This window comes from Lepisma saccharinum, chromosome 26 (assembly GCF_977018435.1).
Source record: "Lepisma saccharinum chromosome 26, izLepSacc3.1, whole genome shotgun sequence".
NCBI classification, from domain to species: domain Eukaryota; kingdom Metazoa; phylum Arthropoda; class Insecta; order Zygentoma; family Lepismatidae; genus Lepisma; species Lepisma saccharinum.
Window position 1 is genome coordinate 51,675,345 of NC_139254.1, and position 25,509 is coordinate 51,700,853.

The 25,509-nt window shown below is 40.2% G+C and overlaps 1 protein-coding gene across 1 annotated transcript in view; it reads left to right on the forward strand.

Moving 5' to 3' along the window:
- Col4a1 (Collagen type IV alpha 1) overlaps positions 1-25,509 on the forward strand; it is a 312,472-nt gene that overhangs the window by 162,858 nt on the left and 124,105 nt on the right. Inside the window, exon 4 of the mRNA XM_083112536.1 lies at positions 21,899-22,033. Coding sequence (XP_082968662.1) covers positions 21,899-22,033 — 135 coding nt within the window. The remainder of the gene's footprint in view (positions 1-21,898; positions 22,034-25,509) is intronic.

Sequence of the window (25,509 nt, forward strand, 5' to 3'; positions counted from 1 at the left end):
TGAATAACTATGCTACACATTCTAGTATATGGTTGACTCTGCTGTCGCTGCAGATTATAAAATTCGTTTAGCAACAATGAATAAAATTATAATGGCATGTTTATTATTCTGATTTAATGATACACATGATTAGAGCCCGGAAGTTTGGCAAAATGCCTCTTTTTATCTACTGCATATATTGATAAAATTTTTCCGGATATACGTTTCTTATGTTGTTTCGAATGTTTTGGAAGCCTTTTCATTTTGCCTATTTGGGACCCCACTGCCTATTTTTAATTATAATGCCTTTTTTTGCCTTTTTCAATGAAATTTGACAATTTTTTAAAAAATGTGTATATAAATTATTTTTCTCACAAAAAACGTTGTTGGCATTTATTTTTCTTCCGTTTATTTTGTGAATAATTTTCGCCTTATTTAAGTAATATTGAACTCACGCATGTTTCAACATTGCTGAAGGAGAAAAGTGTGAGAAAAAAGTATTTCATGCTGAGTTAGGATATTGCCTTTCGGTTAACATTTCTTGTGCATGATTGACTGCTGAAGTGGACAGGTTGATTTCGAACACAAAGAAGATATTTCTGAAATCTCCCTCTCGAACCCGAAAATTTCAGGAAGTTGCGAATGAGCTTAGTTTGCCTCAGCAACCAGTCTTGACGAGATGGGGAACCTGGATATCAGCAGCTATATATTATGCTAACAACCTTGAAAAAATCAGTGAGATGATCGATGCTCTTCCAGAAAATGAAGCGGCTTCAATTCGTGAAGTGAAAAAAAACCCTGTGCTATTCAAATTTATTTTTGCACATTATGGTGCATTGCCAGAGACAATTACAATTATAGCATCCATGAAAATCTTCGAGGAATCTATGCAGCAGATGATGAAAAGGGGTCAGCTGTTGCGGAAAAGTGCAAACGGGTAGTGAGTGCAAATGAGAACCTGAAACAATTGAAAACAATATGTGATATTCTAAAAGGTGAAAATGCTGTTACCGAAATGAGTCCAGCTACATTAGCTTGTTTTATGTATGCTCCAATAACTTCTGTCGAAGTAGAAAGATCATTTTCTATTATGAAAAACATTCTCTCTGACAGACGACTATCAATGAATGTTGAGAACTTAAAAAGCACCTTGTAGTTATCAGCGGCGTGCATTCTGGGTACGCAAGGTACTCACTGCGTACCCACAACACCGTAAGAAAAAATAATAATTTTCCCCACCTTCTCGGAGCATGAAAATTCAACTATCGTCTCTCCGAAACCCCTTCCACTGCCAGAAATTCTATCTTCCGTCCGAGAACGCTGCTTCCTTGCTCGAGTAGCCTGGCCCTCCAGGCAGTCCCGAACGTCTGCCCGAATGATCCCGATTGTGCCTTCGGTGTTGCCCGCACCCACCCCATCCACCGTGGCTTCTGCCGATTTCCACGAGCAAAAGCTGCTGCCTCTGTTGGGTACCCTAGAAATTCGGAGGGCAATCCCCATTGGCTCCGATCAACCCCCACCATATCTTTGGGTCTTTCCGCGCTCATCCCACGGTGCATTTTCCTGTTCAAAGCACATGGTTCTAAGAAGCCAGGGTACCCAAGATTTTGGCAGCGTCTGCAGTGTTGGTAGTAGTCAACATATATTTTTTCTCGAATGTTTAGTTTACTAACACTGGACAGACACGCTTAGATAAATTAATCCCTGTGATTTGGTTGCAATAAAAATGCGTTATAAAAATTGATTACTGACATACAAATCGGAGCGGAAGGCAAGAAAATGTTTATCGGGAGGTGAGGGAAATGGAGTGATCGACTGAGTATTGCGTTTAACCTGAAACACTTTTCGGCGTCGTCATGTCAATGTGTCAGAGGGAAATTATGTGGACAATTTGCATGTTTCACACCATTCTCAGTATCTGTCTTTCTCATTCTAGAGATCAAAATTGTATTCGTGTCACTTTGCATTTCAGCTTATGATAAGGATGGGTGTTGACTGTTGACCCGACGATATAAATGAACGAAAGAAAAAACATAAACACAATGCTTACTATGGGATTCGAATGTACCCCCGCTCCCTTACGTTGCAAAGTTATGTAAATGGACGTTACATTGTGCCCAACATAAGGGTGCAACATCATATTGGTGGTGGTGGGGTGGGGAGATATCTCAATCTACACACACGCGCGCATATATTACATATACACATAATATAATTATGATATACATATTTATAATGTCATTCCATATAAAAAAATAATGAATTTCTAAATATTTAAAAATGCATTATTAATAAATACATAGAAAGAAATCAATTTGTTACTTTTATATACATGGGATATTTATAAAGTAGCAAACAAATTCATTTACTAACGGGTTAAAGAATAAATTAATTACAATTAATTCAATAAATTACAAAAATAGTTGGAATCGTTTTATTATGCAATAGTTTTTCTATTAACATCATATTTATATTTGTCTTGCATTCTTGTTTTACTTCTACATATTTTGCTATTGGTGTAGATCTGTTAAATATCTCTTGAAGAGGTAGTGTATGTTTTCAATATTATCCTTCATCTTTCATTGTTATAACAAAAACTCCCCCCCCCCCGGGGAAATTTTGGTGTGGGTATTTTTGTGGCCAATATTATTGGTGGGGGGAAATCCCTCCATTCCCCCTCAGGACTTCGAACCCTGCCCAACGTTTATTTGAGCTTTTGAAGTGTGTTGGGATTAATACCATTCTATTCTGATGCATTTTCTACGAGAGTCCGTAATTTCTTCATTCTACAAAATATCTCGTCGACTGACAACCCTGATCCATTCATCTACAAATGTGAGTGGCTATTTCGAGAAAGGAGACACTTGTTACCGCGAGAGATTGACGTTTTTTGTTTCTTCCGTCTTGCGTGTGAAATTTGCAGTGTTTCGTTCTTATTATTGTTTTGTCATTGCGGTGAAGAGGTGAAATAGAAATAATATGGAATCGGGAGTTGTCGATGACGTTCTGTAGAGGGGTTTTTCGTCATATAGTTATGAAAAGAAAGTGGAAATAATCCGAAATGGGAGGCCTGTTCCTGAATTGGAGGACTTGTCTCAGGCTGGAGTTACGAAGGATGGTAAGCAGTATGTTAGGCATTTTCAGGAAAAAACTTACTTATGTGTTTATTTCTTCCTCAACCCTTAATTAAGATATTACTTATTTAAACATTTGTCTGTTCTTTCGTTCCCGTTCAATGTGCATCGCGCTGCATGAAGAAACTAATCAAGGTTGAAATGTTGGGCTGCACGTTTTTTGAGAATATATTTGCGAAGCAAGAATATAAAATATCATACAAATGTTTTATCGTGTTACATCTGAATCTCTCCGGTAGCATTTTAAGGTTATGTCTTTATATTAAAAAATCCTGAATTAGATCCCATTTCAATTCAACTAACTTCAATCAGCTTTAGTGTGCATAAAGGAAGCTTAAATTCTGCTTCCTTTAACATAACAAAAAATGCGGCAGAAATATTTTTTTCTTTTTGTGTGCATATGAATGCATTTGATACAGCCACTAGTTTTGTTTTCAAAGTTTGGTAAATTATCCACTAAGGATTTCACTTACGTATTTCTCTTGCGTACCCTAGTCTAAACGTCACCGCACGCCACTGGTAGTTATGTGCAATGAAGACGGAGAAAATTGAAATGCTCTTCCCAATTTAGATTTTAACATTTTGCCAGAAATTAGAGATAAAAGTAAGCGACTTCCAAATGTGCCTTTTTTCGGTTTATTTTGCCTTTTTTTTTCATTTTTAGTTCCTATTTTCCACATTATAAATGCCTTTTTGCCTGCCTATTTTAACGAAAATAAATGCCTGAACTTCCGGGCTCTACACATGATACAGAAAAAACACATACTATACTCGTTATTTTTTTTTTAAAAAAAAAAGTAATGGAAATTTTCATAGGCAAATTCGAAATATTTAAAAAAAAAAAAATTAGAACTGAATTTGAAAATTCAGGGGCCAGATGAAAATTTTCAGGCCCTCTGTATTTTTCTATCCCCGACTATAACTATATTTATTTATTTCTATATTTATACAAGTAATCACATTCAAAATGCTCTTTCAGGAGTTGACCCCGCCCCTCTTTAAAACTTTTTAGGTGAGCTTATGGAGACAATGCAAGTAGACAGGCGATCCAAAAGAGAGCGATGAGTCATATTGACTCGATATCCCACAATGCCTTTCACTCTCCAGCACACTGGCACCATTCTGGGACGAAGGATCCATAACAAGTTGTGCAACATTCTCTAATCGTTAAACCAAACATCTTACAACCTGTCCAGTGAGTTTTTTTTAATAGCAAAATCCAAACCACGTGTGGTTTTACAATGAATCTGTCATTCAAAAGAACCTAATTAATTTTCCAACTAGAACTTCAGGCATTTGAGAAGTGTAATGAATAAAGCTATAAGATACAGCTAAGCTCACTATTTGTTAATAAACAAAGCAGACTACCAGTGTTGCCATATATTTTTTAAGAACATACAAACCAATATTTATGTAAATTTCAAAGTTTTCTCAATCATGATCACTAAGTCTTGAATTCAGAGTAATTTGAAGTCATTCAGTGACATTCGCACCACAAAGTTAATCTTTCCGCATGGATCAATTTTCGTCAAGTTTTATATGCAAATCTATTGTGGGCATTAAGTTTTCTAGCATATTATTCACTACTCTTTTTGTTTCTCCTATTATTGTCCCCCCCTCGTTATTCTGGAAACTGTTTTATTTTACTTCGCTTCTTGTACCACTTTTTGGCTAATTTGCGAAGATGAGGATGAGGGATGATATGATTAAGTTGATGAATGGACACACACACATCCATGCCCAGGCCAGGATTCGAACCCGGGACCCCTGGCGTCGTAGCGCGATTTGCTAATTAACCACTCTGCCACGGGAACCGGCTCTTCTAAGTAGATGTTGAATAATGTATGATAGCTAGGCTGATATCTTCCCGTACTCCTCCCAATTTCACTTAGGCTACTCCTGACAGTCCTTCTAATCTCACCTTAACTCGTTGTTTCAACACATTCCTTAAGAGCCTTACCTCTTTCCAATCTACACCATGCCTTTCCAATATCTCTGGCTCTGTCCGAAAGGTACGAAGTACGTACTTGAAGCATGGTTTTGGCGGAAGTGACGTCACCTAGTACAGTTCGAAAGCGCCAAGAACAGAAGTACGCAAGTGCATAGATAGCAGTGCAGATGGAACCTGACTCGGTCACGTGATATCCACACTCGTTGTTCGTTTGTTTAAAATCGCGGAGATAGAAAGCCAGCAACACAGGTTAAATATACGTTATGGGTCAGCAAGTTGTTGGTTAAAGTGCTTCTAATGTGTGGAAATGTATGTGTACGAACATTTGAAAATGCAACGTGATTTATATGGTGAAAAACAAGTGTTTTAAACGCAGGGAAAAAGAACGAGTACTCAGTTTTATCCAATGATCGTATTTGGCGCTGCAGTCGAAGAGCAATTTGAAAGACTTTCACTTCCAGTCCACGACTTCAAGACCGCACTCCAAGACCATACTCGGAGGATGCTCGCTTCAAGTACGTACTTGCACCTTTGGGACACGGCCTAAATATCCGATAACTGCAATGTTACCGGGCAACGAGGCTCTGGCGCCATTATAATCTTCTGTAGGGCTGTGTGTTGTCCTGTGTTTTGTCCCTTTATGTGCTGAGAGACCCTTTACAGCCTCAGCTTTTAGCCTCGGTGAACGGAGATTTTTAGTTCTCAAGACACACGTGTTGATTTTACCCATGGTAAGGGCCTTGACCCCATGTAATGTGACGGGGCAAATAGCCTAAGTGCTAATGTACCCTAAAATTTTATTTCAATAAACCAATCAATATCTCTGTAAATTTCATCCACTTCACACTATCAAATGCTTATTCCATGTCCACAATTACTGTAAATACTTGCTTTCTTTTCTCTAGGCATATTTCGCCAATTGTGCGAGTAATCAAATTGCATCTCTTCTGAAACCAAACTGTTCATAACTTCCTTATCATTAAAGTTTTCATAAAGCTGACTTCACCACTGAATTCCTGGTGAAATTCTGGCCAAAAACCATACCCCACATGCCCCCTTCCCATTTAAAGAAATGAAGTTGGATCAAAGATGGCGGTCACCAAGATGGCGGACGTTGTCATGACATGCACCAAAAAGGTTTCTCCCCTAGGCCTAACATATTACTGCCATGTCCAATTGATGCAATCTACACCCTTTCATTTTATAAGGGTTGGTCAATATGAAACAATATGCAATAATTAGAAATACTAATAACTATGTTGTGCTTTGTGTATAATTTTTACGAGAAATAAGCTCTTGTCTATACTTTCAATTTCATCAAAAGATGAATGGGGCTTCCCGATGGAGTAGTGGTAACGTCGTTTCCTTGTAATCAAAGGGTCCCGTGTTCGATACCCAGTGTAAGCACATAGTCATTCGGATCTCACTTGAAACTGTAGGTCCAGTCCCGATTAGCGTTTCTGTGCATAAAGTGAACTTAAACAATCAAACAAAACACAAGGGCCTAGGGGAACATGGTTCACACAAGGTCGTGCTTTTCCTAACAACAGCCCTGCCTCCGGGTTTGGGAATACTGAAGAGTGAGAGCAAGTTGGTTACTTTGAGAAAGATCCGTACACGTGTGGCAACTACGGAAAGCATCTCTGGCAAGGAATTAGTTAACGAAAAGCATGGTTGCTATCGTTGTTTATCCCCGCTGAGAATGATTCCTTATCATCGTCTCCTACGCCCTTCCGGAAGTTCAACCTAGTTCAGTGGTGGCTGCCAAACCTCTGTTCCCCACAGTTGCATCCACCCTCAAGGACATTACACCCCTGCTGGGATGGGCGTTCGAACCCGAATCCTGGTTCCATAGCTAATCTGTGATCTGAATCGCTTTTAAAACCATTACAGGATGGCCGGTTCCAAACGAAACCACCAAAATTATCCGCTTCGGGACGACTGGTTCCAAACGAAACCACCAAAATTATGCGCTTCGGGACGACTGGTTCCAAACGAAACCACCAAAATTATGCGCTTCGGGACGACTGGTTCCAAACGAAACCACCAAAATTATGCGCTTCGGGACGACTGGTTCCAAACGAAACCATCAAAATTATCCGCTTCGGGTCGACTGGTTTCAAACGAAACCACTAAAATGAATGACTTAGAAAGGTTTTCAAATAAAACCAGCACCACGTGGAAGAAATTAACACGTCATTTTCTGAAAACTGTAGATTATATTCCAGTTCCATTTTTTGTTCATTTATATACATATGAAGGTGAATTTTAACGAACGCATTTTGAAAATGTCAAATTTTTGCAACAAAAATTATGCAATGTTATTTGAAACGTAACATATGAAAGGGGTAATCTCGTAGTTTTCAATCACCGTTTATTGCTGATATGTTTTACTTTTGCATGTAATAAAGACCAAAAAAAAGTTCACAGTGTGCAACAAGTGCAGTCCAACCATAGACCTCCAATTTTCAAAATAGCCCGAAAATTATGAGTTTTTTAAAGTTACTTGAATGTTTTCCTTCTTTTCAAAATTACGAGTGTCCATTTATAGCCTCATCTTTTAACCCAAGTAAGAATATTTTAGTCCTTCGTAATTTCTAGGGCTCGGAAGTTGAAGACCTATAAATTGCCAAAAAAATAGACCTAAAAATGTCAAAAAAGGACTTAAAAACGGAAAAAAGGACGTGTAAATGTGATCCAAATTAATTAATAACTTCAGTTTTAATTACATATTTAATGAATATGCGCGGCACCTCTTTATTTTGACTTGAGATATTTGCAGGCGCGTGCTGTCTGGTCGTATACACCGTGCTGAAAACTTCAAAACAAGAGAAAGTTGCCACTTATACAGCGCGACCTTCCAGACAAGTTACGGTTAAAGGACCTTGTACCGTACCTGCTTCAGTCGTCCAAAAATAGTTTTCTCTCGTTTCAGGGATGGTTCAAATATATTTATTTATTTTTATTTCCTTACTACAGAAACGATGTTTAAGAGGTGATGAACTGATGATGATTCGAATTGAGAATGGGCAGTAACAACGTAGTCGAAAGGTGAAGTTGCAAAACAAAAAGCCGTTAGGACATAAAAAAGGCTAAAGAGGGACCCATAAGCCAAAAAACGCCGAAAAAGGCAAAAAAGGACAAATAAAACCCACCTTTTTCTGGCCTACAATGACCTAAAATGAACATATATTATGTTGAGCCTCGTCTTCGGACACTAGGAAAAAAAAAGGGATTTTTCCTAAACTTCCGAGCCTCAGTCATTACATGTATGTAATATTGTTTTATTTTAGTTATAATAAGGGGCTGGACCCCGCATAATGCGACGGGTGCAAAATAGCCTAAGTGCTGACGTAATCAAAATTTAAAATTCAATCAATAAAAATGTTTCCGTCCAAAGCGGCTCTAGTAATAATAGAAATAGGAATAAGAAAGTAGAAATAGACATTCCAATGAATTCAATTTCACTTAGTCTCACACAAGCCATTCGAAAATAAATTATTAAAAACAAGCCTCCCGTAATTTTCAGGGAAAACTCATTAAGGAAACTGAACAAATGAACCCAGCTCTCCTTATGACAAAATAATTGCATCAGAACGTGTCTTGCCACTGGGATCCAATTTCACACTTGAGGAAGAAAGCAACAAATCACGGGGCGCCGATGGAAAAAAGCTCCTGCGTAGACAGTTGGCCGTAAAATCTGGACTTTATGGCAGCACCAGAAATAAAGGTGCGTGTTGCTGGTGGGGCGTCTGGATGATGGTGAACCACGCTGAGGAAGTCGAATCGGCCAAAATCGGATTGGACTCGGCTCAGACATCAAAGGCGGAATGACTGAGGGTAGATGCAGAACGAAATTGGGAAGGCACACACGAATTGTAGTCCCCTGTTACGTTTGAAGTGGTACACGCGTGCACTCTTTTGGCGAAGTTGGTAATTTTGGTGCAATCGTGGTTCCCCCATGTTCTGTCTTGTATGCTTGGAAATGTTGTTACGTGAAGAATTCTTTATCCCCTTCAAAAAAAAGTCTAACATCGGTGACATAGGCTGTTACGTTACACGGTTTTATCACTGAAACATAGCATCACTCCTTTCGCGGAGACAAGACAGACGTCACCAGCTTACTCGGAGGCCACCTCAGACATGAGATACAGTGGATGGTTGGTTGGTTGAGCTTGTTTTAAGTTCACTTTACGCACAGAAAGGCTAATCGGAACTATACAATTACTTTAAGGTGGTATCAGAAATACATTGTGCCTCAATCGGGAATCGAACCCGGGACTCTTCGATTGCAAGGCGATGACGTTACCACTACGCCATCAGGGAGGCCGATACAATGGATGAAATATCATTCATAAGTATGCACACTACCTCATATGTTAGTATTAGTCAATACTAAATATAACTTCCGCTGGTGTTAGTTTTGTGTAAATTACACTTATAAGAAAACACGGAATCAAGTAGGCCTAATAACAATATGTATTTGGGGTGTAAGGGGTGCTCCTTCCACGTAGTGCACCTTTGGCTGCAGACTAACGAGGCTCTGGCGACCGGCCCCATGGTCAGTATAATTCTGTGTCGTCCTGTGTTTTGTCCTTATTTGTGCTGAGCGCTTTTTTTAGCCTCAGCTTTTAACAAAGGTAAGGAAATTTTAGTTTTCAGACACGCTTTTATTTTTGTTATGATAAGGGGCTGGACCCCGCATAGTGTGACGGGTGCGAAATAGCCTCAGTGCTGACGCACCCAAAACATTTTAATTAAAAAAACTGTATTTTCTCAGAATTTGGAATATTATAGCTTTTTTTTTTTTAATGAAGTGGAAATTTAGAAAGAAGCTCCATTGGCGTCGGCCAAAGGTCCGGCCGAGCTTTAAACTATGGAACCTATCGGTAGCTACTCAGCAATCTGGTACGCGCAAAGACCTTTCTGTGCTCGCCGATAGCGTAGTGGGTAAGGCTGTTTACTGGTAAGCGATCCCGAGTTCGATCCTCCGGTGGAGGCACATTGCACAGTCACGAATCTACACATCTTGCCCCCCCTGCAAAATATTACCAAAGGCCCCCCCCCCACATGCCCTAAATGTGACTTCATGGCACGGTGTTATATGCACAGGGAACTTTACCTTTACCTGTATATATTGTATACGTTTCTGTACCCCTGAACATCTACGTTTATGTTTTACATACGTATATACGAACCCTCTACTATGTCAATGGCTGAGGGCCCCCTAAAGCCCTAAAGGCTTGCTTGTCTCCGCCCCCCTCCGCACCGCGGGGTCTTGCGGCTTGTACCGTAGATCCGGCACTGTGCACAGTGGTTCGGTGCACAGTGCCGGTCCAGATTTGCTATCTGACCGTAATAAAGTGGACATAAAACAAACATTCACAAACAACTTTCAAACAGTAGTCTGTCAATAATTTCACTTTTCGCAGATAGGTAAATCGGGACTGGACCTACAATTTCTAAAGTAGGATCCTAACCACACCTCCGCACCCGGGGATCTGAGGTGTAAGGGGATCCTTTCTGAAGATACTCAACCTCTCTTCCACATAGTAGGCTACTCCCTGGACTGTATTTTGCAGGCCTAGTGATGCTCTGACGTCTGAAACCCACAACCAGTACCTATAATACTCTGTGTAACTTTGTGCTGTCCATATGTGTTTGTGATTGTCATTCATCCATTTCATCTTATCACAATTCATCCTCATATTATCAATTATCCAAAATTCTAGAAATGGGAAGTACTTTGAAACAAAAACCAAGCACCGGGGTATCAAACCCAGGATATTTTGATTACATTGGTTGCTTTATTTAATGTCAATAGCCAATCGACACATCACGTTCTGATGGAACTCATGGAGCATGTGGCAAAATAAGATCTATGCCACTGAATGTGCTAATTGAGCAAAGAAAATGAATATCAAGGAAGAACTGTTTGAGTTATATGGCGTAACACCTGTAGTGGCAGAGATTAATGGCGTCCTAAGGATGGAAGAAGGATAATTAGTAGGGAGGGAAACCAGGGGAGGGGGTGTTACGGACTGGCAGAAAGATGTGGAGGAAGGAGTAGGAGGCTGGGGGGCGTGAAGCGTTGAAAAAAGAATGAAGTAAAATGTAGAACGCCTACATGCTGCAAACTAGGGCTGTGCGGGACAGAATTTTTTTGGTCGGGACGGGATCGGGACGGGAAATATTTTAAATCCCGATGTTCGGAACGGGAAAAATTTCCCATTTCCCGACAAGGTCGGGAAATTTTCGGTACGGGAAATGTTTGAAATTTCTCGAAGCTCGGGAAATCTCGAATTCTACCCGTCATTTTCACCTTGAGTGATTTTCTTCTTCTTCATTTCTAGAATAAAAACTAACAATTTCCGATAAGTTCCAGACGCTTGCAATGCAGAAAACGTCGAGAATTAATGACTTTTTAAAATTACCATTCGATATTTCCAGAATGCTCGGGATTTCGAGAAGTCGGGAAGTCATTTCCCGAAGTCGGGATCGGGACGAGAATTTTTTTTCCCGATCCCGGTCCCGACTTTTCGGGATCCCGCACACCCTTACTGCAAACAGTAGCTCCAAGAGATGGATAATACCAACATAGTAAGATTTCAAATAGATGGAAAACATTTTACCCATAACTTGGCGGAAATTAGGTACTCATTAAATACATGAAATGCCAACAGTTCCCGTTGATTCACTTGCAAATGTTAATGTGATCTGATTTGCTTTATTTTACTACGCTTTTCTGCTAATTTTGGCTAATTGCGAAAATGAGGATGAACGGTAAAGAGACTATATTAATGAAAGAACAGGTATACAACCACTTTGGCAGGCCAAATTACGAACCCCGCAGAGAATTGTAGTAGCTGTAGGTCCAGGCGCCAGGGCCTTGTTAGTCTGCAACAGTGTAACAACGTGGAAGAGAGGTTCATACATCTGAAAAGGTCACTATTTGCACCCCGCGAAAGTTTATTTATATTATATTGCAAACACATTATATTATATACCGGGTGATCATAAAGAACGCCCGATTTGAACTGGTGATAAAAATTTCATTACAATAAATAATTACGGTTTATACGTGCAACATTGTTAGGCAGTCTTGGGAGTTTCACAGACTATTGTTTTGAAGGAGGAAGCTGCCGCCGTTCTTTGACCACAAAGCTGCGCTGCAATGTGCTCTGCAGCATAGCGACAGGACTAGCGGCGATTTCGTCATGGATGTTGGTATCCAGTTACTGGATCGTGTTCCGGCGACTCTGGACTTCAAGAAATCGTAAGATGTCAGATGGGTAGTGTGCCGGCCAAGCCACGTCACCAATTCGGGAAATCAGATGATCCGGAAACCACTTGCGCCTCGAAAGAAGTACGGATCGACGATGTAGTGATTCCACACCATATCTTCGGACTGTTCAACTGTTGCTGGTGCAATAGTCACCTCTTCTTGTTTTCCAGAAACGGCATTTCTGTTTGTTGACTGACCAGGGCAACAAGAAGCGTCCTCATCTGGATGGATGGCCGCACATGTCAACTTTAACCTGTATCCTGACGGTTCGGAATCGTCCTGCAGACATCGTATCACTACCGACCCCTCATCGTGCCACTTCGCTATCCAACGTTTTATAGTGTGGCTGTCTCGGACGTCCACGCTCACCACTCAGGTACAGTCTTTGCGGATCCCCCTGTACAAAGATGTTCGGTAACCATCATGGACGTCTGCAGGATTTTTTCCAGGGAGGGGCAAGGAAGGTATTTTTTACCAGGGGGGGCAAACAAGGCACATTGTTCCGTCAAAAAACATTGCTTAAATTTGAATGTATCATATTCATATTAATACATATTGTTGTGGCTGAAATGAAATTATATGTCAAAAATATATAATTTTTGGTTGACTTTCATTTTCCAGGGGGGGGGGCATGGCCCCCCTTGCCCCCCCCCCCCTTCCGGACGCCCATGGTAACCATGCGTTCAATCTTCTTCCATATTCAAGTGAATATATTGTTATTTTCAGTAGCGACAATTGGGCACAATACTGGTGGGCAAGAACTTGCAAGGAAGGCTTACCATTAAGAGGCCATAGTACGGGAGCAAAAAGTGAGGGGATTTGCTCCCCCACGCCCCATTAATCGCCGCCACTGGTTATTTATAAAACACAAAGTATTGTCCTAATGGCCTATTGTTTCTTCCCATCCAGATTCTTCCAGTAACAATTGGTCAGACAATGTCTGTTGATCAGCTGCTTATTTACAAGATCTTTGTTATAGTGGAACCACGAACAAAACAACCTGCGCAGACCCGCAACTCCTGTGCACCGTACCCCCGCGAGTAGGGGAGGGGGAGAGTGGACCATGCTTCCTTATGGCCCGAGGTGGAGGGAAGAATGGAAAGCTGCGCGGGGACTTTTCGTCCCAAGGTTTTTTTCCTTGTGGCCGATCTATAATACAGATATTTTGAGACGTTCATCGCATTTCCACGGTAGCTTCCACCTTCATTCACGTCCAATGCTCAGTGGGTGGGTGCCTCGGCCTTGTGGTCCCTGTCAATAGATGTTCAAGGCCAGCGGGAAGCTCTTGTATACTCCGTCGGCAGCATGGAGGGATCTCTCCAAGTTACCTGTGAATGAGTGGAGACAGGCAGTGCATGCTAGTAGCGGGCCTTAAGTAGGCGCGGGTCCACGGGGAGGACGATAGGGGCGATTGCCCCTCCCAACTGCCAGGTTTTTGGATATATTATTATGCCTAATGTTTTTGAAGGGCTCAAATGTTCTTTTCTCGCCACGTTTAATGTCCAGCATCATCAGACAGATAAATCGAAACTAGACCTACAGTTTAAATTTGGATCCGAAGAACGGTGCAATGTGCCTCAATGGGATCGAACCCGAGATGCCTTGATAAAATAGTTCTATCCCCCTGATTTCCCATCCAAACAAGTTAAAGAATTAAATATTTACGATCTAGAAAAATATGCATCTTCAATAAATCAGTGTAGGCTAGACCTAATCTAGTTTTTACTCGCACTTTTTCCTTTTCACGCAGTAATTACCACCTATTCCAGCCCTATACACCTATTTTTGTGAAACAATACTCTAACAATCTCTAGAACATGGAAATCAGCTTGGTTCCTTCCTGCAGTATGATAAATTGTTTATATCAAACAGTTCAATTGTAGGTTAGAAAGGCTTCTTGGTGAGGTGAGTTACCCGACTGAAATTCGCCTCTCCCAACAGTAACTTCTGGATCCGCCACTGGTCGTAACGTAAGCAGGGTTCGCATGTTTGAATTGATATGATTTTTGTTATTTAGCGCCGCTTTTTTGCCACTTTTGGCTTATCGCAACGATGAGTGATGATATGATGAAATCGAAGAAGATACTCTAAAAAGAACAACCATGTCCAGGCCGGGATTCAAATCCGAGACCCCTGGCTTCGTAGTGTGCTGTGCTAACCACTTCGTCACGGAGGCCGGCTATAATAGTACAGATGATTATCCATCCATATATACCTGTACCTAAGCATAGAGGAATAGACTGCAAAACCGTAGCATACACTCCTTGCACAATCAGCTGACTTCGAGTCACATAAGGAGAATGGCAATTGTTACACTACATGCACAATTTTGCCGATTCTTCACTGCAGTCAGTTTCTTATATAATTTTACACTCTTATCACGAAATTGAAATCAGTAATAAACAGTAAATATACTTAAAGTACTCGAACATGTCTTGCACTAAACGATTTTACCATCAAAAAGTCTTCAGCCGTTCAATTAGTCATTTTCAGCTAATGACGTTTCCGCAAATGAAGACATCGCTCAAATATTGAACAGAGGACTAAATGCTCACAAACTAATAATGTCTGCAGTTGCTTACACGGCAGGTTACAGGCACATACTGTGGCGTGGCCCTGGCTAGCAGAGAGCAATGGCCATCATTGTATCTCTGCCTTACCACGAGATCTGTTGGCGAATACTAGGCGCACAACAAACTAGCCACGTTGATTTATACGTTAAATTTCACCATGTATGATTACGCGCAAGATATGTTGTTTTCAAATTGAAAGCATTGCTTACAGCGCCTTAAATGAACGTCAGTCCCTTGGTATCAACAGATCAAACTTTCAAGAAATTTAGATGGAAAGAGAGAGAGAGAGAGAGATTATGATTATATACAATATTCTCATTGTTGGAAGAACGACAAACCTTAACAACAATATCGTTAATGTTTTCTGTGTTCAATCCTGTAGTTTTCATGGTAACAGCACGGTCTGGAAATTTTCTAGAAGTTTCCGTCAGCTACGCTTCTGCAGCAACTTGCATCAGAATTTTGTTTGAGATATCGTGTCAAGTGTGTCAAAATACAAATCTTGTTAGTGCCTTGATGAACTATACATATATTTTCTGTTTGGTAGGCTAAGGGCAGTGAAATCCATCTTTAAGGACAAGCGAAAGAAAATCTGTGACGGTGCCAGACTTTTTTGTATGTGTGTACCTCCATTTTCACTTGGTAACTATAGCGTAGCACATTTTTCTTGCTTTTACAATTCGACAGTTGAAGTTATCGTCTTGATTAACGAGACCCTCCCCAAACGAGACAAGTCTCGATCGAGATGAGACCGAGCCTTGCTGTTCGAGAGTCTCTTCTCGTGCGAGACCGAATCACACGGAACTATAGATTTCATACATACTGCAATTAGATTCTTGGTAAACCCCAGACTTGCTTCATGCAAGGACATTATTGGCAAAACCTCCAGCTGAAATCAACCACCCCGGAAATCGAACGTAGATCTCCCGAAGAAGGAGAGTAAATAAGGAAAATAATGTAATTTACATACATGAAGTAGAGGGACGCTGAATTGTATTCTCGCCCTGAGCGTAGAAATCTCTAACTACAGATTTGTCAACTTTCCAAATCCAGAACTGATTTATTCGATAGAACAAAATCGATTTCTTGCAAACGAAGATCACAAGTATTAATGACTGAAAGTGCTGTGAATATACTTGTTGTGTAAGCGTTTAGCGTATGTATGTAAGTATATATTTGATTCAGTTGAAAGCTCTTACCTGTCTTTATTAAATAATAAAGGAAAGTATTTCCATCAAAGCAAAGTAACGAATTGGTTTGCGAATAGAAGGAAAATAAGTGTAACGCGCCACTTCCGCAATTCTGGTTGTAATTATGTTAAAATTACAACGTGATTAGTATTCGTATGAAAATAAGCAATGTAAAACAATGAAGCATGGGCTGTATTTGGCGGCGACCAAAATTATGAAAAGGATATAATCTACCAGACTTGTAATTTCTAATTTGTATAAGTTTGTAACTCAGAACTATTTCTGTTGTTGAATATCTTCGGTATCTTTAAATTTTCAAATAGCAATGCGTACGATAAAGCAGAAATATAATTTCCCCCACACTAATAAAGAGATGGAATTCTACTTGTGAATGAAAGTCATTATTTACCTAAGAACTGCAGCATGTCATAAATCCATAACTCTTATGAGCTCAGCATGCAAAATTCCACTTCCTCATCACTCTCTTGCACAAGTTCCTTATCTTCAACTTTTTTTACAACATAATTCCCGAAACTGCTGTGTACAATTTCATAATGACTCATTCATAAAAATGTCTCCTGACCTCACAGTATACATTCAGTCTATGTCGTTGTTCTTCTAACACTCCAAGTCAACCATGACGGTAGAATGCATGATCATTGGAGACCGGATTTTAAAGGGAAAATTTTTACTCTAAAAAGGAAATGAGAAAGGACTACAGTTTATTTTTGCACTCCACTAAAAATACACTATCTACCAAAAAGTAATTGGGCACCTATGATGGTGGTTAATTTAGTATCTAATTTGAATCATTTAGTATCATTTAGTGGGACCACTGGTGGTTGTTCGTGGCACAATGAACTCACAGGCATACTGTTCAATACTAGACAATGAAATGCTCCCAACCTTGTGGCGTTTTTACGGAATGGACCCTGTTACTTCCAGGATGACAATGTTAGGTGGCATGTTTCGGAGACTACTATGCAGTGGTATGCCGACAACAATGTTCACCGATTGGTCTGGCTTGCACAGAGTCCTCATCTCAATCCCATAGAACACCTTTGGGAGGTATTGGACTGGCGGGTGAGGTCTCGGGAGATGCGGCCAAATTCCATTGTCCAACTGAGTGAGATCCATCTCTTTATTAGTGTGGGGGAAATTATATTTCTGCTTTATCGTACGCATTGCTATTTGAAAATTTAAAGATACCGAAGATATTCAACAACAGAAATAGTTCTGAGTTACAAACTTATACAAATTAGAAATTACAAGTCTGGTAGATTATATCCTTTTCATAATTTTGGTCGCCGCCAAATACAGCTTATTTTCATACGAATACTAATCACGTTGTAATTTAATGTATCCCTTTTTACATATGAATGGTATATATTGTTCTTTCTCTTCTTCACTTCTTCTCCTTCTCTCTTTTATTTCTCTCTCTATTCAGTTATTTCGTTCCTTATCTCTCTTATTTTCTCTTTATGTTCACTTCTTTCTTCCTTATCTATCTTATTTCCCTTTCTCTTCTTCACTTCTTTTCCTTCTCTCTTTAATTTCCTTTCTCTTAACTTCTTTCGTTCCTTATCCCTCTTATTTCCCTTTCTCTTCTTCACATCTTTTCCTTCTCTCTTTAATTTCCTTTCTCTTAACTTCTTTTGTTCCTCATCCCTCTTATTCCCCTTTCTCTTCTTCACTTGTTTCCCTTCTCCCTCTTATTTCTCCCTCTATTTAGTTCTTTCGTTCCTTATCTCTCTTGTATCCCTTCCTCATCTTTGCTTCTTTACCTTCTCTTTCATATTTCCCTTCGTCGTCTTCGCTTCTTACGGGCGAGTTTCCTAAACATGTGGCCCCAGTGTTTGCATGTGTGTGAGCGCTCCTTAAGCAAAGGAGCAACCAAGTTTTCCAAGGAGTAGGACACAGCTCTCCCCATGTTTAAGTTGGGCGGGATGTAATCCCACGTCCTCTGCATGTTTATGTTATGCATATCGGCCTACTACCTCCAAACATATGACGGAATGCTACACGTGTGAAGCACTTGGACCACTCCCTCCGTCGTTCTTCGAGTAGGCGAGAGAGATGATGTAGGCAACAGCCAGGATTGGAAAAACAAGATAAAATATACGTATCCGGATTCAAAAACCTCACTGATAGAATTATTAACTGAAACTGTACTGAAGAAATTTTGACTACCATGGTTATAAACTATATATTATTTTCCAGAAAGCGGTAATGTCGCTTCGTCCCCTCCCTCATTTCACACACACGCTCCAAAACAAAATAACTTACCTTTCCAGTAAGGGCGGCAAAAGAGCCCACGCGCCCCCATGGAAAATGAATAACATCATGGGTTTAACTTGAGGCCTAATTTTGAGGGGGCAGAATGGAAGTTAGGGCTTATCTTTGGAAGGGCCAAACTCGAAAAACTTCCCATTGTTCTGCAACACTCCACCCTTACCGGGCCGCTTCTGGCAGGAAAAACCCAAATAAACAACTAAATAGGCTCGTTAGTCCTGGGTTCCCATCCCGTTCCTCACCAGAGCGCTCGGAACCAAATAATCAATCACAGGCAAGAACTTACTGAAATTAATGTTACAGGGTTATTGCTGAAAACTCGCAGAAATGGGCTTTATACATTAATTTACAATTTAACAAGACAAGGCTCGGATTCTTCCAATAATTCTCTAAGTTACATTATTTACATTCCTCTAACTTGAGCCCCACGGCAGAACAGCCAAGTGGAAGCTGAGCATCTGCAGAACTGCCTCGGGATGCTTTTTCTCAAGGAGGCCACTGGAGCCCGAAGATCACTCTCCCTTCTGCTATCCAGTTCAAGAACACACTCTTCTGTCCTCTGCCGAGGCCATATTTATACTTCCTCCCGCGTCGCATGGGGGAGGGCTGAAAGTTCAAACCTTATTGGCTCTTATAAGCTACACAGAACCATGGAAGAAACCCAAGCATACAAATTCATACACAATCACAAAAAAGAAAAAAACAAACAAATACTGTTTGTAACACCATCTCACAAAAATAATGTCCAGGATTATTTGCTAAATAACTGTGGCAGTTTCGAAATCATAAATATTACTTTTTATTACTTTGCACCTCAGGTCACAGGAGGTGAACAAAAGTTTGTACATTTTAATAAACCTGAAACTTTGGGGGGCAAATTTTCCCCCTGTCCCGCACCGTGGTGCGAGGTCTAAGGTGCAAGCTTTGAGCTCCAGCTACGGGAAGCGCGCAGGTTTGAGTCTTCTGGGGGAAGCGTAACAACAATTCTGAGATTTAGGCCTGTGCATGGGACCGGTGGCCACCCACCATCGTGTGTCACGTACGCAAACTGCATTGTTGTTCTTTGAGGTATAGGATCATATATGGCAGCATGCAAAAAGAACGACGTTTATATTTGATGATACATAAAGCAGCTTAGATAGTGGGCCAGAGATGGCAGCACCCAAGAAAAGTTATACAATTGTAAATAGAGAAAAAGGAAAGCGCTGATGTGGTGAAATAATGATTGTAGATATTAATACTAATTATAATGAAATAAATAAATGAACTTAATACAATAACAGGATACAAATAAGGTGGAAAGGGTGATTAATATTCAGTAATAGCATAAGTGATCATGATATAAAAGTAAAGAAGTCGAATTGTAATTACGATTCTGTGTCTTTTTCGGTTCCCACGAACTGAGAGTTTCGTGCGGCTTTTGGGTTGTTTTTTCCCAGGTGTAGCGCCATTTCACGGCAGCACCCAAGCACTTTTGGTAGGCGCATCTATTGCAGCTCCAAGTTAAGGTTAGCGCCGGCCAGGCGGCGATCTTTAACTAACCCCTTTCTCTTTGTTTGTGTGTGTGATCGATTAATATTTACGTCAATTTGAATAAGATCGATATAGAAAAGAAAGAAGGAAAAATACACAATATGTAATAATTACAAGAAGAAGCAGCAGCATTAGTAATTATAAGAAGAAGAATTAGTAATTACAAGATGATGAAGCCTTATTAATTATAAGAAGAAGAAGCCTTAGTAGTTATAAGAAGAAGATGCGTTATTAATTACAAGAAGAAGAAGCCTTATTAATTATAAGAAGAAGAAGCCTCAGCGATTACAAGAAGAAGAAGCCCAAAGAAGATTGGCTACAATAGAAGAAAAATATTGTATGAAAAGATTTCCAAAGTTATCTAATATTTGTACATGATTATTCAAGAATATATTACGAATTGTACCCTCCGTAGTGGGTTAAATCGATTTGTTTCTTTCTATATATTCGTAGTGTTAGCCACCCTGATCTGTACCCAGAGGTATCTCATCGTTTCTACCCTGTGCTAAGCTGGCAGATGCTCACGTGAGAGGACGTGGCACGTGAGGAAAGTAGGGAGCTACGAATGAGTAGCGTAACCCGGTCACGGAAACTTACAACGACGACTGTGGGTTCGTCGTGCTGACCACACGGCACCCCGTAACTGGTTGGATGATGTCCCACCTCTGCTGGGAGTGAGGCCGGCAGTCGATAGGTGGGCCCTGGCCCTCACGGGCTATTCCGGCACGGATTCTTAAGTTCCCCCAATCGTATGTATGTAATAACTAATTACTTCAAATTCAAGCAGTATTTTCTGTGGAGGACAGTACTGTTGTGAAAAAATTAACTTACTTGCCCCTCCCTGGAAAAAAAAACGCGGAGGTCAGTCAGCTTTGGAACAGTACTCCGCCATAAGTTTATAGAGGCGGGTGTAAAATTGGTTCCGTAATTTTGGATGAAATCTGTAAATATTTATTCAACCGCTGAGTTTAGCCACTATACGTATTAATTAATTTATATTAATGATTTTACTATTGTTGTGAATACACGGGCAATATTGAAATATTTTGTGAACGTCAGATTCTCAAATTTTGGTACCCAGATTGGGGGGAGAATGTTGCTGTCCCAGTTTCTGAAAATCATTTCCCGAGTAACCGGGAAATTCGGAATGGTCGGCCATTAAAAGTATAGTAATTAATCGAAAATTTCTGCAGTATAAATGTCGGACATTTCTTGGAAATGGCAGTTTCCATTTCAGAGATGCTAAAACAGCTACTTCAGGAGAATTTGAGATTGTCAGTGTTGGGAAATCTTGAACATTTCTCGTACCGAACGTCCCTACCAAAAAGTTTCGTATACCCATTTGATAAATATCACCATAAGATAAAAATTCTTTAGACTAGTATTCTTCATGAATATCCTTGTTATTTTTGCGTTTTCCTTGCATTAGACCTGCATTCCAATCCGACGAGTGTGAGTTTTTATTTTGAGTCCACTTTTATGCATATATAGGCTGTTTGGGACTGGACCTACAGTTAAAAGTGGGTTCCGAACCACTCCACCTCCATCGGGTACCGATGATTACAAAGCGATGACGTTACCACTACGCCATCCGGTAGGCTCCCAATCCGACGAGAACATCCTGTCTCTGTAATATGTATTTCTTCAATGCGTTTTTATGTTATGGTTCAGAAGGTCTTCCATTTTTAAATCTTCAAAACCAGAAATATTGAAATTACATACAATTGTGGTTGTGTAAAAACTTAAACTTTTAAATAATAAGATATTCTGCTTTCTTACTTTTCATAATTTGTGTTAATGTTACTAACAACGAAATAAAACATTAGTGTTGAAGATGCGGTTCTTCGAATTTTGACTTGTTGGTTAAGTAACCCTTGCAAGCAATTGAATTTGACATAGCTGCAATTAGTGAGTTTCTGTTTATGTGGATAGCATTTTAATCCATCTTTCTCTTCCCACAGGGGTCTCCTGGCGTTCCAGGCCCTTCAGGACCCAAAGGACAGCAGGGATTCCCCGGAATGGAAGGTCTGCCAGGCCCAAAAGGAGATAAGGGAGAAGCAGGTCCACAAGGGCCACGGGGACCTAAAGGCGACAGAGTAAGTATTCATTTTGATGTGCATAATATAGTAGCACTGATGTCGTTAGGGGGAGGGGGAAGAGGGGACATGTTTCACCCCAATAATCCAGAAAAATGTATTAGGTATTTGTATGTAAGATGTTGGTGTATTATATAGCATGTCCCCCAATAACTATGAGTAGTAGCGCTATAAAATTACACACATGACATCTGTATGTTCACAAGTAATGTATTGAAATGAATCAAGTGGTTGAAGAAAGTTAAGGAAGTCACAAAAGGTAAAGAAATCAACAAGTTCGTAGGTCAAGAAGTCAATAAAAAGTCAAGAAATTATATTTGTGGTCAAGAATGTTTGCTATCACAATGACTGATTTGGTTTATTTTACTTCACTTTTCTGTACGTTTTGGCTAATCGCGAAGATGAGGATGAAGGGTGTTTAAGATAAGATGGATTAAGGGGAAATCACAATTATAAAGGAACGACAGCATGAGGCCCACATAAGATTATATTGGCCGAGATGCCAGTTCCTCGCCAGTCTGCCAACTGCAGTCCAGGATGCATTAATAGATAAAGCAAGTCTAAATCTCTTATTAAATACAACTTCAGTTGTCATCTTAACTTTTGGAAGGGGTTTGGACAGAAATAAATGCACTAAACAGTAAACCGGTTCAGAGCAAAGTATCGAGAGGATGAATTATTCCAATCAGTACTGATACACAAGTGTGCTGGGTTTTGACACGGGCAGCGCCTATGTGATGTGCATACGAATGGAGGGCGATGGTCGTGGGACTGTCAAGCTAAACTGAAAAGTGTCTGCCTAATTACCAGATCAATGCCGCCTTAATGGTAACTTACTGCAGTGAATGTCCCCTCACGCCTTCTTCCCCAGCATGCGACGAATGCACTGGCTGCATCCGAAAAGCCCAACGAGATGCGAACTTAAGATGTGCACTTCAGAAAATAGTTTTGTCAGAACTCGAGTAATACTGATGTAGACCATACACAAACCACGCTGTTTATCCTACATGATGTCCATTCAATGAAATCACTAGCAGCATACAAACTCGACAATAAAACCAACAAGCGACAATAATAAAATCAAACAACAAACAAGTGCAAACTCTTCACTAAAATTACCAAAAACATACAAATCTTCACTAAAGATATTAGCAAAACAGATGTATAAAGATGATTTTCGCAGGCAGACACTCCGACATAAAGAATAAGGAGTGTTGTATCGAACACGCCACATAAAATCTGTTTTTGCACACTCACACCAACATAAGTAAGGTTTTTGCAGACACAATCGCAAAGAGTTTTTGCACATACACCCATGCAGAGATGGTTTTCGTAAACACGCCCACACAAAGATGTTTTTGCAGACACGTTCACATATTTTTTTTTTCGTAAGTACACATAATAAAGATGGTTTTCGCAAAAGGGCAGACATAAAGATAGTTTTAGCAGACACACGCACAGAAAGATGGTTTTCGTAAACAGTTCAGCAAAATATGGTGTTTGGTTTTCATATTCTCCGGCATAGAAATTATATTCGCAAAGACTCCTCCATAGAAAAATGGTTTTCGCAGACACACCCACGTGAAGATGAATTTTCAAAGACAACCACATAAATATAATTTTGACAGACAAACTCACAGACAATCGTGGCAAGAACGCAGAGCTGAGCCACGCGAATTGTAGTCAGACTACACTATCTGTATTTCAATTTAAGAACAACACATAATTCTTAATGTTTTTTTCTTTGCAACTGATTAATTTTAACTACCATTCTTTCGCTTTCATCTCTTTGCTTTACTATCACTGTGTAAGCTTCCTTTACCAATTATTTTTCTGGAAATTTCTTCTTTTCCTTTTTTCGCATTTACATCTCTTGTAAATAATTTTACATCATGTTGGTTGTGGTGCTGTATCATAAACATACTGCAAATTATCATAAAACTCATGTTTGATCTCATCTCATTTCTTCATTTAGTGCATATGCACAGATTACTGTGATGTTAAACATTCTTCCTTTGACTCTCATGGTGCACATTCTCTCGTTTATCGGTGTGAAATTGAGTACAGCGTCCTTCATATTCTTATGTACAATGAAACCAAGATCATTTATACAACTCTATTTATATAATGCATTTAGATCTTTTTGATCTTTTTTCCGCTGGCCAACGACAGTGCGGTCCTCCATTCATATTGGGGGTTAGGCGTAGAGCTGACAACTCTGCACTGTAAAAAGACATATCAAGAAACAGCAATATAAGGCCATGGTTGTTCCCAAGGTAAAATATTCCGGAGGTAAAATAGTCCCCCATTCGGATCTCCGGGTGGGGACTACTTTGGGAGGTCCCTGGACTAAGGATAAGATCTACATTAGGAATAAGGATATTAAATTAGGCACCTGGAATGTTCTGAGCATTTACCGGCCTGGAGCATTTCAGCGTACAGTTAATGAGATAGTTAAGTATAAATTAGATGAGCCGCGGTGGCTCAGTCGGTAACGCGTGTGACTACCATGCTCAAGGTCCCGGGTTCGATCCCCGACCGGTTCAAATCCGGGAACTTTTCTAACGGTGGAAGCGACCCCGGCGCCTACCCAGCGTCGAATACCATGGGTACCTGGGGGGTAAAGGCGGTCAGGGGCGTGATGCTGATCACATCACCCCCACTCACGACCGGATCAAGAAAGTGTGGGGCGTTACCCCCACACCCCCTATACGCCTTCATGGCGTGGTGCTATGCACAGGGGAACACTTTACCTTTTTTTTTAGATGTAGTAGCTGTCCAGGAAGTTAGGTGGCCAGGAGAAGGGAATTAGAATAATTAAATCAAGAAGACTTAGGTGGGCAGGCCATGTGGCACGAATGGGAGAGGAAAGAGGAGTTCACAAGATTCTTGTTGGGAAACCTGATGGTAAGAGACCTATAGGAAGGCCAAGACGAAGATGGAGGGACAACGTTGAGATGGACCTAAAGGAAATCGGTAGAGATGGAAAAGAGTATATAGATCTTGCTCAAGATAGGGACAGATGGAAGGCGTGTGTTGCTGCAGCCATGAACCTTCGGGTTTAAGAAGGCTAGAGAGTTAGTTAGTTAGTTACATAATTGGGTAGCAGCATAATGAACAACATATTCAGGTGTTATTTGTATAATCGACAAGTAATGGACATTCTCTTCGTTTTCTGTAACTTGTTTCCTTTCAGGCACTCGCATATATGTACTTACTTCAGTTAAGAAAAACTGCATCAACAGCAAATATCTTCAACCCAAACAGTCTGAACAGGACAGTTCACTCTACTAAGGGAGGTGTTCAAAGAATGTCCCCACTAATTGTGTACCTGAGGGGACTTTTTACTCTACGGTAAACTAAACAGCATCACGTGTAACTATACAAACGTGCGTCATCAGAAACTAATGCTGTTCATTTGTGAAGATGTATGGAATTCCAACTTGAATTTATCTGTCGCTACATGCTTCTTCCTC